At 41.7% G+C, this 15741-nt stretch overlaps 1 protein-coding gene across 1 annotated transcript; it reads left to right on the top strand.

The window, feature by feature from the left end:
• LOC124261937 (laccase-5-like) lies at nt 1-15252 on the top strand. Its single transcript, XM_046696304.1, has 9 exons — nt 1-153; nt 4694-4914; nt 6709-6875; nt 7350-7600; nt 8557-8794; nt 9179-9356; nt 11313-11594; nt 14295-14480; nt 15094-15252. Exons 1-9 carry the CDS (start codon nt 87-89, stop codon nt 15250-15252), a joined length of 1749 nt encoding a protein of 582 aa, XP_046552260.1. The 5' UTR covers nt 1-86.
• The last annotated feature ends 489 nt before the right edge of the window (nt 15253-15741 follow it).

Raw genomic sequence — 15741 nt, 5'->3', positions numbered from 1 at the left:
TTAGAGCTTGACCTGTTGAGGACTGGTCAAGTCAGTTGTAGGTGTGGTAAATCATTTTGGTCAACACAAGTACAATTGTGGTCGAGATGATAGGACGTCTGTTGGTGGTATTTGGTGGCCTGTGTCTGTCGTCAGGAGAATATGAACTATCGGGTGAGTGTTTACGATTCAGTACTAATTTCTTAAGAATGCCACCCTATATTCAATCATTCCTAGAAGGACGTCTTTGCGTAACGCTGATGGTTATGTGAAAAGATAATTCGCTCGTTCTTAATTAGAAGATAAAGCTACTCTGTTTTCAATTTTGCAGTCCTTTATCGTTGATTTAAGACCGCTCAATGTAATTTAAAAACCGAACGCGTTGCGTGAGGTTTTAAAAGAAACATTTAGTGGTCTTAAATCAACGATAAAGGACCGCAAAATTGAAAACAGTGTCGCTTTATCTTCATTCTAGCACGACTAATAAGCGTTTTAAAACACGCAAGAACACAAGGCGCGAAGGGTCCTTTTTCCTGGAAATCGCTTGGAATCGTCCCGTTGAGGGACAAGTTGTGTAATGAACAAAATGAGACATTTTCAACAACATACATACTTTATTTCAGGAACCAGTATGCTTGTATTTGTAACAAGTAGCATACATAAATTAAAACAAGTACAGTTTAAACTGTGTGCAAGTACAATTATTTGATTTTTCTCAAGCCAATTATTGATCTCCCCTACTGTATGACAATCGACTTGTCCAAATTCAAGCCGTGAAGTCGCTGAGTTTTGTCGCCGCTAACTGTATTCATGGAAAGTTTTAATAACTGTTGATAATCACCCTACTATTCCCAATTTGGAAAAGACCTGACATGCCACCTTTTATGTGGGATACATGGACAGTGGAAGTGGAAGGACTGGGCATTACGGCCGGGACGGAAGTGGTCAGGTTAAGACGTGTGGGCCGACGTGTGTTGTCGACGTCAACACACGTAGATCTGGACCCGGGTTGAATATATACTGCCGCTGTTGCGCTGCTGACGGGTTTTCCAGCTTCGTAGTTTCTTCACTGGGATTAGGTTCAAGAAATTCTCCTTCAAACCTTTCGCTTTTTACTGAACACCCCCCCCAAAAAAACCACACACACACAACGTGAGGAAGTCGTAAGCACTGCCTATGAAGGGTACGTGTACATCTCTGACATACATGTTTATACAAAATTTCGAAAGAAGTCGCTACGAGTCTTAAGGCACATGTCAGTATCATCAACATCGTAGATGAATATCGTCTCTGGCGATATAAGGAGCAGTGAGAGCTGGAAACTGTGCCCAGTTTTGAGTAATGTCATCTCGTTAATAGAGAGAGCCATGTCGTGCTCCTAAAGACACATCTACTTGACCTTCAGTGACATCAATTCATTAATATACAAGGGTTTGTCACGCTCCGAAATAAACTTCTAGTAGGTCTTACGAGATGATCATTTATCACCCAAAGGTCTGTTCCACAAGAGATATTGCGTGTGTAAGATCAAACGATTTCCTAGGAGATATAGTTTTGACAGGAGATTTTGCACAATGCCCTGATGTCGTCAAACACATAACTCACAATGCGATGACTTCAAAAACATGATGACGTCACAATGCTATGACATTGCTGCATTGCAAGTCTAATGGCAGTACCGTGTTCAGAGACGTACATTTTTCTTTAAAAACTAATGAAAAGTGGTGATAAATAGAATCTCACCCTCGTGTCTTATGATATGAAATATATCAACACTCGTTGTCAAAGGCAAATATATTTGTACATTTGTCAACTCGTGGTGATATATTTGATATCAAAAGACACTCGGGTGAAATTCTCTGTTTCTACTGATTAAAAGAACAAAAATCAAGTCATAATAGTTTTGAAACTAAAAGGAGATATCATATTTCAATACATGTTGGTCAGTTTTACATGCTTCTTCCAGAACAACTATGGAGATCAGTGGTTTGAGTAAACTGACGGATGTATTTTAGATCAAGATGAATACATTAATATTAGGAAATGTAAATTATGTTTTAAAGTGATAATATCTGACACAAGCAGAAAATCTAATATATATATAATGTACATCTTATAACTGAACATCTTTCACCTGTTTGTTCTCGGCAACTGGACTCGTTTTCGGTCCCGGCATAATACTGCATTTTTTTTTCATTATTTAGCTGTTGATTACTGGACGTATAATAACTGGACACATGGCATTCGCACTAACTGGGCACGTTTGCTGTCACAAGAAGTACTTTACCTGGTGGTTTATTCCGCATAACAGGACACCAAAAGGACTTTCACTCGTGTTATCAAGCACTAACCTATGTCTTGACTCTGTGGCAAGGTTGTCTGTTATCACAATATGTTATCAATGGAGTAGAAAGACAGGGCATCTAACTCTGTAGAGAAGTGAAACATGATTGGTGTAAACAATCATTTTGCTCATTTTTTTACTCTGTGGCAAGGTTGTCTGTTATCACAATATGTTATCAATGGAGTAGAAAGACAGGGCATCTAACTCTGTAGAGAAGTGAAACATGATTGGTGTAAACAATGATTTTGCTCATTTTTTGACTCTGTGGCAAGGTTGTCTGTTATCACAATATGTTACCAATGGAGTAGAAAGACGGGGCATCTAACGCTGAAGCGAAGTGAAACATGATTGGTGTAAACAAGTATTTAGCTAATTTCTTGACTCTGTGACAAGGTTGTCTGTTATCACAATACGTTATCAAAGGAGTAGAAAGACAGGGCATCTAACGCTGTAGAGAAGTGAAACATGATTGGTGTAAACAATGATTTTGCTCATTTTTTGACTCTGTGGCAAGGTTGTCTGTTATCACAATATGTTATCAATGGAGAAGAAAGAGAGGGCATCTAACGCTGTAGAGAAGTGAAACATGATTGGTGTAAACAATGGTTTTGCTCATTTTATGACTCTGTGGCAAGGTTGTCTGTTATCACAATATGTTATAAATGGAGTAGAAAGACGGGGCATCTAACGCTGAAGCGAAGTGAAACATGATTGGTGTAAACAAGTATTTAGCTAATTTCTTGACTCTGTGACAAGGTTGTCTGTTATCACAATACGTTATCAAAGGAGTAGAAAGACAGGGCATCTAACGCTGAAGAGAAGTGCAAATTGATTGGTGTAATCGTTTGTAACAAAAACATATTAAAGGAGGTTATAAAGGCTGTGGAGATCAAACTTCGAGGAATACATATGTTGTATTATGTCATACATTGTATATATATGGACCAATAAAAGACTAAATCTATAATTATGATACTTTAGTATAACGTTTATTCAGGTTCATGATATAACTATAACTCACTGTGAGAACTTGCGCTTTAATTTGATTGTTTGCATAGGAAAATAGTCATTCATAAATTATTTTAGGCAACTGAAATTACTGTAAGTTGTAAAAAAATGCAAATTAAGAACAATATCCCAAGGAATATCCGACGCCAATCTGTTCAGGGTACATGGTAATTCAATTCCATTAGCAAGAGGAGGAGTTGTAGATAAACATGGCCTTTGAAAAGGAAGGTCAGCCAGTTCACAGTTGTATTTGACTATAATGACACATACTGGTTGAGGGAGATGTCTTTCTCCCAGATGACGTTGTGATGTAAATTTAATACGAGGTCAAACCTCGGCCGTTTATACCCCAGGCAGCTTGTGTTCTCTCGGATAATGTTGCGATATTTATTTGATACGAGGTCAGACCACTGTTGATGGACATTAACCTGGTGTGCAGTCAACCATCACTCTGGTACGGTATGTGTTTGTTGAGACGTAAACCAAACTATTCATCAAGAAATCACTTCTGGTATTTTGTGAAGGTGAAGGTGACTTACATAAAGCGTGTTTTCGTCTACCTCTCTGTCGGGGTGTACCACGCCCTCTTTAAAGTTGAATAATTACCCGAGATACACTAAACTCTTTTGCATGTCTGTAAAATTTAATGGCTTGTGTTTAGGTGACTATAACTATGACATCTTGGTCTCGTGCAGCAACGGGACATTTGAACCAATATCATTATCGTGTGTAGGCAATGAGTGGTGATCAGACATACAGCGAAAGAAGTGATGTTTCCCATCGTCTCTTAAAGGCAGATCTTACTGACGCATCAAAAATAGTGCAACGTAATTCGGTATCACACTAGATTGACAAAGAGTCATGTTTATCAAGTGTTTGTGTGTAATATTCGCTCTTTTACTGTCAACGGATACTTTTATTATAACCTCCCAAAATAAAACTAAACTATATTAAGTGTGTCTTTATATTTCCATGACTGTCTTTAGGCAACCTTCGGAAAAGAAAGGACCATAGGTGTGTATGTGTGCCGCACCCAGCAATATTCCAGCTATATGGCGGCGATATGTAAATAATCGAGTCTGACAATCCAGTGATCAACAGCATGATCTACGCAATTGGGATACGATGACATGTCAACGAGCTTGATCACCGAGACCGTTAGTCGCCTCATACGACAGCATGGGTTACTGAAGATCAATACCCGAATCTTCACGGGGTACACCATACCGTTTCAATGTCCGAACCATTATCAGACCAATTCATAATTCTTGTAGCGGCTGATACTGTCCGATCCTTACCTGTTCAACTAGTAATATCCGCCCTGTACCTATATATAACCTGACACATGTAAATGTATTTCAGATTATGCAAGCCACCCTTGTATTCGTGAGTGTGGGGAGGGAGCGCCCCCTATGACGTGCACCTACAACTTCACAGTAGAAGACTACTATGTCTTGACCAAGGCTTGCTACGACTGTCCGTACAACATCACCGACTGCTACCGTCCGCACTGTGTCGCTACTGATGGCGTAGGGAGAGGCATCATCACAGCTAACAGGATGCTACCAGGACCTGCGATACAGGTAAGACATTTTCTTTCTGTGCTGGACTGAGAGTGCCATGGCTACGAATGTTCCATTGCTGCGTTTCAACGTGAATGAAAGCGATAAAAACCTTTTGCAAATTCATAATAAATCTCTATTGAGAGCAGAGTCCACCGCTCGATTTCAACGATAGCATCAGCATATATCTGAACTATCCAAATAATGATGACACGAGGTGCTCGCGAAATCGCGAGCCAGCCATCGAAACGTAACGTCATGTCAGTCCAAGCCAGATAGACCGCCTCTGTGGTGTAGTGGTTAGAGCGTCCGCCCGGAGAGCGGAAGGTCGCGGGTTCGCCTGACCGCGTCATACCAAAAGACGTTAAAATATGGTACTTGTTGGTCCCTGCCTGGCGCTCGGCATCAATGGGTATAGCAAGGACTGGTCGGCTCGGAGTCAGTATAATGTGTCTGAGTGGGGTATTCATGCTTCACTTCGGCATGGTATCCCAGTGGGCTAGCACTATAAAACCAGCTTAAGTCTGGGCTAGTACATGCAGCCGCACATACACATACACACACATGCACGTCGTCATATGAGTGAAATATTCTCAAGCACGACGTTAAAACCCAATTTCACCTCACCTCACCAAGCCAGATATCTTGATAATTCAGAAGCATGGTGGTCATGCTCCCTAACTGGATTGATGCATTCAATCGCATATCAGGTGCGTACTGACTGTGACAGTCTAGTTGCTCTTGCTGTCCTTCGTTGACAGGCTGTTTTTAATTTACATGTATTTATGGTAAATAAAAACAGACCCGTTTAAAAGATTGCCAATGTAGCTGTAAATCCTAACTCACTCACTCATGTTGTAAGTCGCTGGATGATCGATTATACAGACACACTGTATGGATAAAAAACTTCTTTATTCGGAATATGCGACGTTTCGATACAGATTCTTGTATCGATGTCAAGCAGATTGTTTAGTCCAAAGCCATCTGTCAAAGCGAGCAAAATGTTGCTTCGTTGTATTTAACTCTGCAGTAAGCGTTTCACGATATGGCTGAAATATTACCATTGTGACGTAACACTTTACCTCACTCACACACTCTACTGGCCTTTGTTGACATGTTTTATGATATAACGTTATGTAAGATGAATGTATTATAATGTTTTCGTAACGATATGACTGAAATACTGACAGTGTGATCAAGCCTCTCAATTCACTCTCTCACTGAAATACCGTATATGTAAAACATGGCAATGTGCACAGATTACGACGGTCGCTGACTACTACGTGTACTTGTTAAGATTACTGCAACTGTAATATACAGCGTGCAGTTTAGCAAACAAACAAGCACCTGACATCGTGGTGTTTGCTAAATCCTATACTTACCACACATCACCACTCACTCCATGTTATAAGGGTCACCCTACAAGCAGCGTGTTCCCCCACACGCTCTACAGAGGTGTCAGCAAACATAGCCAGGAGAATTATATACCAAGTTATATTGTACGGGAGACACGAAAACCTACTCAGACCCTGTACGTCATTAACCAAGCTTTCTTCATGGTAGTGATTGTGTCGTCTTTGATTTGCTGAATCAAGCCCGACAGTACATTCAATGTTTGTCCAACCCGATTATGGTTTCACGAATGGTATATATAATCCCTAGTATGTTATTTTAGTGGCAAGGCTCATCGCAACTATTGTGCTGTGAAGGCTGAATATGTTAAATCGGTTTTTACAATGTATACGCGCTGTGCGTCAAGAGAGCAAGGTCGCCTAGTGTACACTATGAACGCATTTACTTTTCTCATCCATTAAGGTATGTCACAACGACATGATCATCGTCAACGTGCACAACAAGCTACACGGGTCACAGGCAACCACCATCCACTGGCACGGTGTGTTCCAGAAAGGTTATCAGCATCATGACGGTGTCAGCATGATAACCCAGTGTCCGATAACACCACACTCCAAGTTCCAATACAGGTGCTCACTGATAAAACGTTACCCGTGAAGATCCGGGTTAGAATTGGTCTTAAGCAACCCATGCTTGTCGTAAGAGGCAACTAACGGCAGTGGGTGTTCAGACTCGCTGACTTCAGTCACACATGTCATCGTATCCCAATTGCGATCAATTCTCGTGATGTTAATGACTGGGTCGTCTGGTCCAGGACCGGCCATAGGGATACTGACATTTATATTGTGGATTTATTGCTTAATGCGGCGTTGAACCAAAACGTAATCACGAAAAATAAACTATACATAGAATAAGAATACAGCTTATACAAGGGAAGTTAATACTGGATTAAAGACAATAGCCATGTCGCATATAAACGTACTACCTTTGTTTCATCGTTTTGCATTTGGCTTACGATGGCAATACAGAATTTCACTTCCCGACGTTGATATATATACCTGAATCTCAGGATCCATTTTGACACGCTGTTCTTGTGCCTGAAGGTTCAAGGCAGGTAACCGGGGTACTCTCTATTGGCACGGCCATGCTGGCCTTCATCGCTCTGATGGTTTATTCGGGGCGCTGATCATCCGGGAACCTCGGTCACGTGATCCTGCCTCGCACCTGTACGACCATGACCTTCCGGAACACACCATGATTGTACATGACTGGCTTGTGGAACTGACCATTAACAGGTTTGCCGGACATCATCACGCTGGATACGACAACAAACCTGCGTCTATGCTCATCAATGGTGATATATACTTTCAATTCCTCTTCATGAGCTTAAAATATCAATATGAATTCTCACTGCAGACGTTCATAGACCGCAGCATCGACTATTTTGATACTATACATAAAAACGCCTTGAATAAAGATGTTCAAATAAGGTTCCGTATTGAAGACACTTAGTCATTTTGTTAATAAATAATTATAGAACTAACTACATTAAGTAAAATGAGTAGTGTGTGGTCTGCTGTCTATTGTTAAACACTTGTTAACATTGCCCTTAATTGTTCATGAATTTATTGACCAAATCATATTTCTAGGCAGTAAAAGTCTTCTTAATTTGTGACATACAGAAACTCATACGAGGTTCAAAACGTTTCAGAGATCATAAGTATAACAAGGTGAAATCGTGATAGTTGCAGAGAACGCTTTTAAAAAAAAGTTTTTTAAGGTATGAGCATAGTCTGTCTCTAGGTGTTTGCTGGGTTTGGCCAAGGTGTCTTAGACGCCGCTTCTCGATGTGCATGCAGAGGGTTGCGTCCCTTGGGGACAGCCATAACGAGTGATTGTCGGTTCGAATCGCAGGAGACCCATGTAGATCCGGGGTAGAATAGGTCTTCAGCAACCCATGCTTGCCACAAAAGGCGACTATGTTTGTCGTAAGAGGCGACTAAAGGGATCGGGTGGTCAGGCTCGCTGACTTGGTTGACACATGTCATCGGTTCCCAATTGTGCAGATCGATGCTCATGCTGTTGATCACTGGATTGTCTGGTCCAGCCTCGATTATTTACAGACCGCCGCCATATAGCTGGAATATTGCTGAGTGCGGCGTAAAACTAAACTCACTCACACAATCGAATCGCCGGTTGTCCCGCATTCGGTTCAGACTGTGTGATTAACTTGTGAGATGTATATAACGAGGATATTGTTCAATGATGCGTCATATACACACAACCTACACTCTTGCCATCCGTCTCTAGGTCGTGGAGCGTTCAGGGCGTTCCCCAGTACAGACACCAACAGCACCGTCTACACTCCTTACTCTGTCTTCAAAGTCAGGAGGGACCAGAAATACCGCTTCAGAGTCATCAGCAACGGCATCCTGAACTGCCCCATCCAGGTCTCTGTAGACCACCACGACATGACCATGATCGCCTCCGATGGCGTCCCACACGACCCTGTCGTTGTCAGCTCGTTCAACATCTTCGCTGGAGAGAGGTACTCTAACATCAGTTCCGAAGTTTTATCATCTTGAGTACGAGTGACGCAGTCGAATCGCACATCTCTCAGCAGAGTTGTTTCCCTTTGGCTTCGAAACTGATTATGGTTCAAGGTTTGTAAACACCACCAGTGGTGTGGGCTACCCCGGAGTTTCAAGAGAGTGGAAACAAAATTCAAAACGTGTCAGTTATTCTGGGCTCTTGTGCTACGTCAGTCTGCACTTCCGTATCTAACTGACATACTGACAAAGCGGCTTTAAAACAAACTCACTTATTTACTCCCTGCCGTAACAATAATTGTTTACAATAGGACTACATGTTGCACTATTTCTATTAGCCTTAGTCAGAAACAATTTTTACTGTATAATGTCTCTGTTCTTAGGTTCGACTTCATATTGGACGCTGACAAGGACGTGGGTAACTATTGGATTCGAACTCGAGGAATGGCGGATTGTAGTGTGAAGTCCGCGAAACAGGTCGCCATCTTGAGGTATGAAAACGCCACGGAGACGGAGCCCAGTGAACCAACAGACTATGAGAGTGGGCGGAGAGAAGGGAAGGTAAGCCTGAAGGTGATGTGCATTACAGGAGCCCAGTGAACCAACAGACTGAGAGTGGGCGGAGAGAAGGGAAGGTAAGCCTGAAGGTGATGTGCATTACAGGAGCCCAGTGAACCAACAGACTGAGAGTGGCGGGAGAGAAGGGAAGGTAAGCCTGAAGGTGATGAAGATTACACAGGAGCCCAGTAAACCAACAGACTGAGAGTTGGCGGAGAGAAGGGAAGGTAAGCCTGAAGGTGATGAACATTACAGGAGCCCAGTGAACCAACAGACTGAGAGTGGGCGGAGAGAAGGGAAGGTAAGCCTGAAGGTGATGAACATTACACAGGAGCCCAGTGAACCAACAGACTATGAGAGTTGGCGGAGAGAAGGGAAGGAAAGCCTGTAGGTGATGTGCATTACTTTAGCCTAGTGGACCTACTGACCTTTAGAGCGGGTGAAGTGTGAAGGTTATAACGAAGGTAATATTCATAAAACCTGTCCCTGTAAGACACGTAAGATAACAACCAAGCGGCAACACATCTTATATAATAACGTATAGGTGACTTCAATGTTAGATTCAGTAGGGAGTACGGAGGGCTCTATCCTTTAATAAGGCCCACATTAACTATAAGTAGATAACACTCCAGATGTCATGCTGTCACCTTTGTGATGATCCCAATGACACGTCTGCAGATGTGAACATTTATATTCATGTTAACATTAAGGTTTTATACAGTTTGCAAGTCAAAGACGTCTATAACAGTGTTAGTGAACACGCAGAATCTCACAGAAACGCTACGTGAAGCCCTGATTCGTCAAAGAATCGTTGTATTATCTCTGTCACTTTCCTAACTTGAATCATAAATAATGTGAAATGATTTCCCTAAACAGTGCTTGATTAACTTAACTTCTGGGCCAAGGAATGAATACACCCATCATTGATGGCGATAAAGTAGAAAAAAAAATGGTCATTAGATGCTGATGTAATTAATTCAGGTGTCATGGATTTGTTTTGGACCTTGCGATTGCAGTGTTTGGCGATTGTTTCAGAACGGTTCGGAAGCGAATGTACAAACATGTACATGTGAATGCTCCCCCCCCCCCCCCCACACACACTACAATTTCTGTAAAAAAAATAAAGTTAGTGACCTCCTGCTGGTCATGTACAAAATCAGTGACCCTGCTTCCCACAATTTTTAAGCATTATTTTATTTTTTAATGTAATATGTACAAAATTGCTATAGACCCATAGATGACCCCCTATCTCCCAAAACAAAATAGGTGACCCCCCTGAAAATTATCATCACCCCCCTATCCATAAATTATGAATGGTCCCTTAGTTTACCGTGATACTCACCGCCTCCGTGGTTAGAGCGTCCGCCCGGAGAGCGGAAGGTCGCGGGTTCGATCCCCGACCGCGTCATACCAAAAGACGTTAAAATACGGTACTTGTTGGTCCCTGCCTGGCGCTCGGCATTAATGGGTACAACAAGTACTGGTCGGCTCGGAGTCAGTATAATGTGTCTGAGTGGGGTATTCATGCTTCACTGCGGCATGGTATCTCAGTGGGCTAGCACTAAAAACTCAGCTTCAGTCTGGGCTAGTACAAGCAGCCGCACATACACATACACACGCATGCACGTCGTCATATGAGCGAAATATTCTCAATCACGACGTTAAACCCAATTCCACCACCACCACCACCGTGGTACTCGAATCATACTCCTGTGTGGCGACTGTGTGGATGTGAGAGGTAGATAACATGATACAAAAACTTCTCTCACGCGTTTACTTTGCTTCTGCGCTTTAACGGCAACACGGAGTAAGGTCATCACACATCAGTTACCCGACCCATCATTCTGGTGATGGAGACTGTTAATAGTTGTACCATTCAGATAACCTTCGTAATATCAAATCCATACTTTCATTTGGTTTGCAGATTATGTGCTGTAACATTACTAACCCACGTTTCAGTTGCTGAACCCATGGAACAAGAAGGGCACCCCTGACTTGACCCCCGTGTCGTGGTTGAACACCACCATGGCAGATCCCCTCCACATGAAACAGGTGCCCGATAAAATGTTTTACGTTGCCATGGACTTCAACAAATTAGACAACTATGTGTTCAACCACGAAGATTTATACCCCTTGGCTGCCGTAAACAAGAAGAATAAACTCTACTTGCCACAGATGAATCACATCACCAACATTGTACCGCCGTCACCCCTACTGTCTCAGTTTGAGGATATACCGAAGGTGAGTTCGACCAAACTGGTGTAGTCACTGATGTGAGTGGTCCAGCCACCACAGGGGTTTGTAACGCTAAAACCTGCCATCAAGATATATACTGTCACTGACGGGATCTTAGATAATAACCATAACCACTCTGAGTGTGTGGGTCCGAATCCCGGATGGGACTCAACCCCAAAAAGTAATAGAATCTGTACTTTACTTAGAAAGTGTAATCCCAAATTAATTTAATATAACATATGTTACATTTGACCACTTTCTAAATGGCATTGTGTAATCACAATAACCATTGTGGACTGTCTGCCAGAACAGATTCCATTTGCGTAGAGGGTAAAATACTGGTGAAAGTCAATGGCTGGCAGAGGGGCTTGTAAAGCTAAAAACCGCCATCAAGGTATATGCTGTCACCAACGGGGTCTTAGCTCTATATACTGACTTTCACCAGAGACAGTCGACAATGATTATTATCTGACGATGACGGTTTAAATTGAACTTAAACCAAAGCATCCTGCCACAATATCAATGGAACACTTCTTGTTGGGATTAATTTTGGCCCCAAGATTAATGCGCTGATCTATAACGTGTATGCCTGAGCGCCAGTGTTGAGTGGGTATGTAAGTGTGTTTATGCTGTTAGTTTTGTGTTTGTCTGTTTGTTTCTGTATGTGTGTGAGCGCCTTTGTGTGCCTCTGTGGGTGCCTTGTGTATCTGTTGTATGTACCCGCATGTTTTAACCGCGTATGGTTCCTCTAACAAGCCCCCTGCACTGTTCCGTTTCAGTATGACGGATAATCTTTGCTTCCTGCTAACGACAGATCAAAATTGCAAAGACCGCAAGGGTCTATACTCTGTACAGTCTCATCACATATTTCATTACGTCCTCCTGAGAGGGTACGTAAGTCCCAAAACATTCCCAGTAAATTAAAACTCAATTTTTTTAATCGTAGAATATGTGTAACTTTAATATATGGCTAGATTTGTCTGAATTGCTAACAGCTGAAAGGATGATATAAATCCAAATAGGGCCCATGCAGGAAGCAAATGTACTGTAAGTCCCCATGGTCCCTAGAATGGTGATCTACCTCCAGTTGTTGGCAAAATATAGCCTGTTTTCATATTGTATTGTCATCTATAGTTAAACTGTTTTAGATCTCATTACTGGTTTTAAATTCGAATCTGTGATAATCTAGTTATTTTACTGACCTTCGTTGACTGGTTTTTACAATTTACCATTAATTACTAGTATAAAATTAATTGTTCTCGTTACGATATGGCTGAAATATTGCCGATGTGACGATAAATTTTAACTCACTTAGTCACTCACTAACATAATTCATTACAACAGTATCCCGTTTATAAATACCGCCGATCTGCATCAAGAACATCCGAGGGTTACGGCCTAATCTGTCGACTTATGAACAGTCAGCAGTGCCGATCCGTCGAATCATGCTTGAGTGGTTCTGTGCTGATCGGTCGAATTTCACAGCGTGTTAACACACTGGGAGAGTCTAAGTTCATTAATGAAGGGGTCGGCTTGTATGGTGTGTGTAAGAAACAGATTACTTCACTCGTGTCTGTCAGATACCAATTATCTTACAACTCGTTCTTTCAAAACGTATTTAACTCGCTTTCGCTCGTAAAATACGTTTTGAAACAACTCGTAAGATAAATGGTATCTGACAGACACTCGTTTAGTAATCTCTATATCTAACTCAAATGTATTGTGCTTGAATGAGTTTATAGAGGTCATACATTTTAAAAGGTTATCAAATTAAGATGACGCTACTCCCACTTTAAAAGGGATGTGAAGGTGATACTTCAATTGCAAAATAAACCAAATGTTTGTTTTCGTTTTCGTTTGCTATGCGAGTAGCAGATATCATGGTCGGTCTGTTGTCAAGGGTCATAACTCTTTTTTGTGTGGTAACATTTTATATGACGAGACGGTACGTTCTAGGTTCGAGTCGGCGGCGTTGAAATAAAACAGTGTTTTTTTAATTTTGGTCTGCAATATAATTAGGGTCGGTCGGGCGATGAGAAACACAAAAAAATAAAAATTCTGCCTATATGAGTAGGCAAAGATAGGTACAAAAGTACAAAAATAAAGAGAGTCAAACCATCCAACACCCCTTGCGACCGGGCGATGAGAAACACACAAAAATAAAAATTCTGCCTATATGAGTAGGCAAAGATAGGTACAAAAGTACAAAAATAAAGAGAGTCAAACCATCCAACACCCCTTGCGATATCCGAGTATCTTCCCTGTGTTGCGAATATTCACGTAGCACCCTCAGACATCTGAATCCAAGTATGTTATACCAGTATTCCGGCTTAGGTGTTTAGAAAAAAGTCCATCTTTTCCTTGCATCAACAAACAGTCATTGTAAAACTTGTACCGAGTCATTCCATATAGGCTATCAAGAAGGTCGTTATAAATTTATACAAACCGACTCTGAAAACCGTCCTCAACATTCTGTACTTCATTATCAAGAATGAAAACATTTGTCGTATTAAACTTAGAATGAGTTGATCAGAAGGAGTAATCTGAATTTGTCTATATTTTGAATCCATTCCTCCTGCAGCAACACGCGCATTCAACACCAATAAAATACTAGGACTGATCAGGAGAATACGAAATACGAAATTGCTGATACAAACGGTTCTGCAGATATTGGAACCTCCAAGAGCTAATATTTTCTCTTGACAGGACATGTTCTGCGGCCCTCACAACACGAAGAACTGCAGCCATGAGTACTGTGAATGCATCCACCTCATCAAGGTGGACTTGGACGACACGGTGGAGTTTGTGCTCATTGACGAGGGCGTCACCTTCAACGCAAACCATCCGATGCATCTACATGGCCACCACTTCCGGGTTGTTGCCATGGACAGGGTGAGACGTTAGCAGTTGTCGATATCAAATATTTGAAGGGCATTTGGAAGTGGAATGCATAAGAAAAGCACGATTTATGGATGTCAACTTCTCTATTGTGATTAACACGACGTTTCGGATGGAGCAAGCATACACTCCGAAACGTCGTGTTATTCGCAATAAGTGATGATGATTTTTTTACGGAGAATCATGTACAATGTGAATGACCCACCCTAACATTTATGTACAAATTAAGTGACCCCACCCCCCTGCATGTCATGTACAAATCAATGAACTCCCTCACATAATTTTAAGCTTATTTATAAATATTTAAATACAAATAACTTTAAATGTTAAAAAAATGCTGACCCCCCACCTCCTCAGTACGAAATGGGTGAACCCCCCACCCTAAAATCATCAACACCTCTCTCTCTCATACATACATACATAAGTTTGGAATAGAAGAATACGCAGCACGACATTCTCTCTCTCTCTCTCTCTCTATCTGTCTGTCTGTCTGGCTATCTGTCTGTCTGTCTGTCTCTCTGTCTGTCTGTCTGTCTGTATATAATCAATATCATTGTGGTAGAAAAATGCCGATGCCCGCTAGTGAATCAAGATCTCTGTTCTCAAGGTCAACCAATCAACCTCCTTGGAAGAGATAAGAAGAATGGATGAAGCTGGTCTGATTGAAAGGAATCTGGAAACGCCCATCGCAAAAGACACTGTCACGGTTGCCGATGGAGGATACACCGTCATAAGATTTCATGCTGATAACCCGGGTAAGTTATAGTGTCACACTTCTCATGATAACCCGGGTAGGTTAGACGACCATCAACGTTCATGATAACCCGAGTAGGTTAGACGACCATCAATGTTCATGATAACCCGGGTAAGTTAGACGACCATCAATGTTCATGATAACCTGGGTATGTTAGACGACCATCAATGTTCATGATAACCCGGGTAGGTTAGACGACCATCAATGTTCATGATAATCCGGGTATGTTAGACGACCATCAATTTTCATGATAACCCGGGTAAGTTAGATGACCATCAATGTTCATGATAACCCGGGTAGGTTAGACGACCATCAATTTTCATGATAACCCGGGTGTGTTAGACGACCATCAATGTTCATGATAACCCGGGTAGTTTAGACGACCATCAATGTTCATGAAAACCCGGGTATGTTAGACGACCATCAATGTTCATGAAAACCCGGGTAGGTTAGACGACCATCAATGTTCATGATAACCCGAGTAGTTTAGACGACCATCAA

This window comes from Haliotis rubra, unplaced genomic scaffold (assembly GCF_003918875.1).
Source record: "Haliotis rubra isolate DU_JTF1 unplaced genomic scaffold, ASM391887v1 Scf817, whole genome shotgun sequence".
Taxonomy (NCBI): domain Eukaryota; kingdom Metazoa; phylum Mollusca; class Gastropoda; order Lepetellida; family Haliotidae; genus Haliotis; species Haliotis rubra.
The sequence above is the reverse complement of the archived record's forward strand: the minus strand, read 5'-3'. Positions and strand labels throughout refer to the sequence as shown.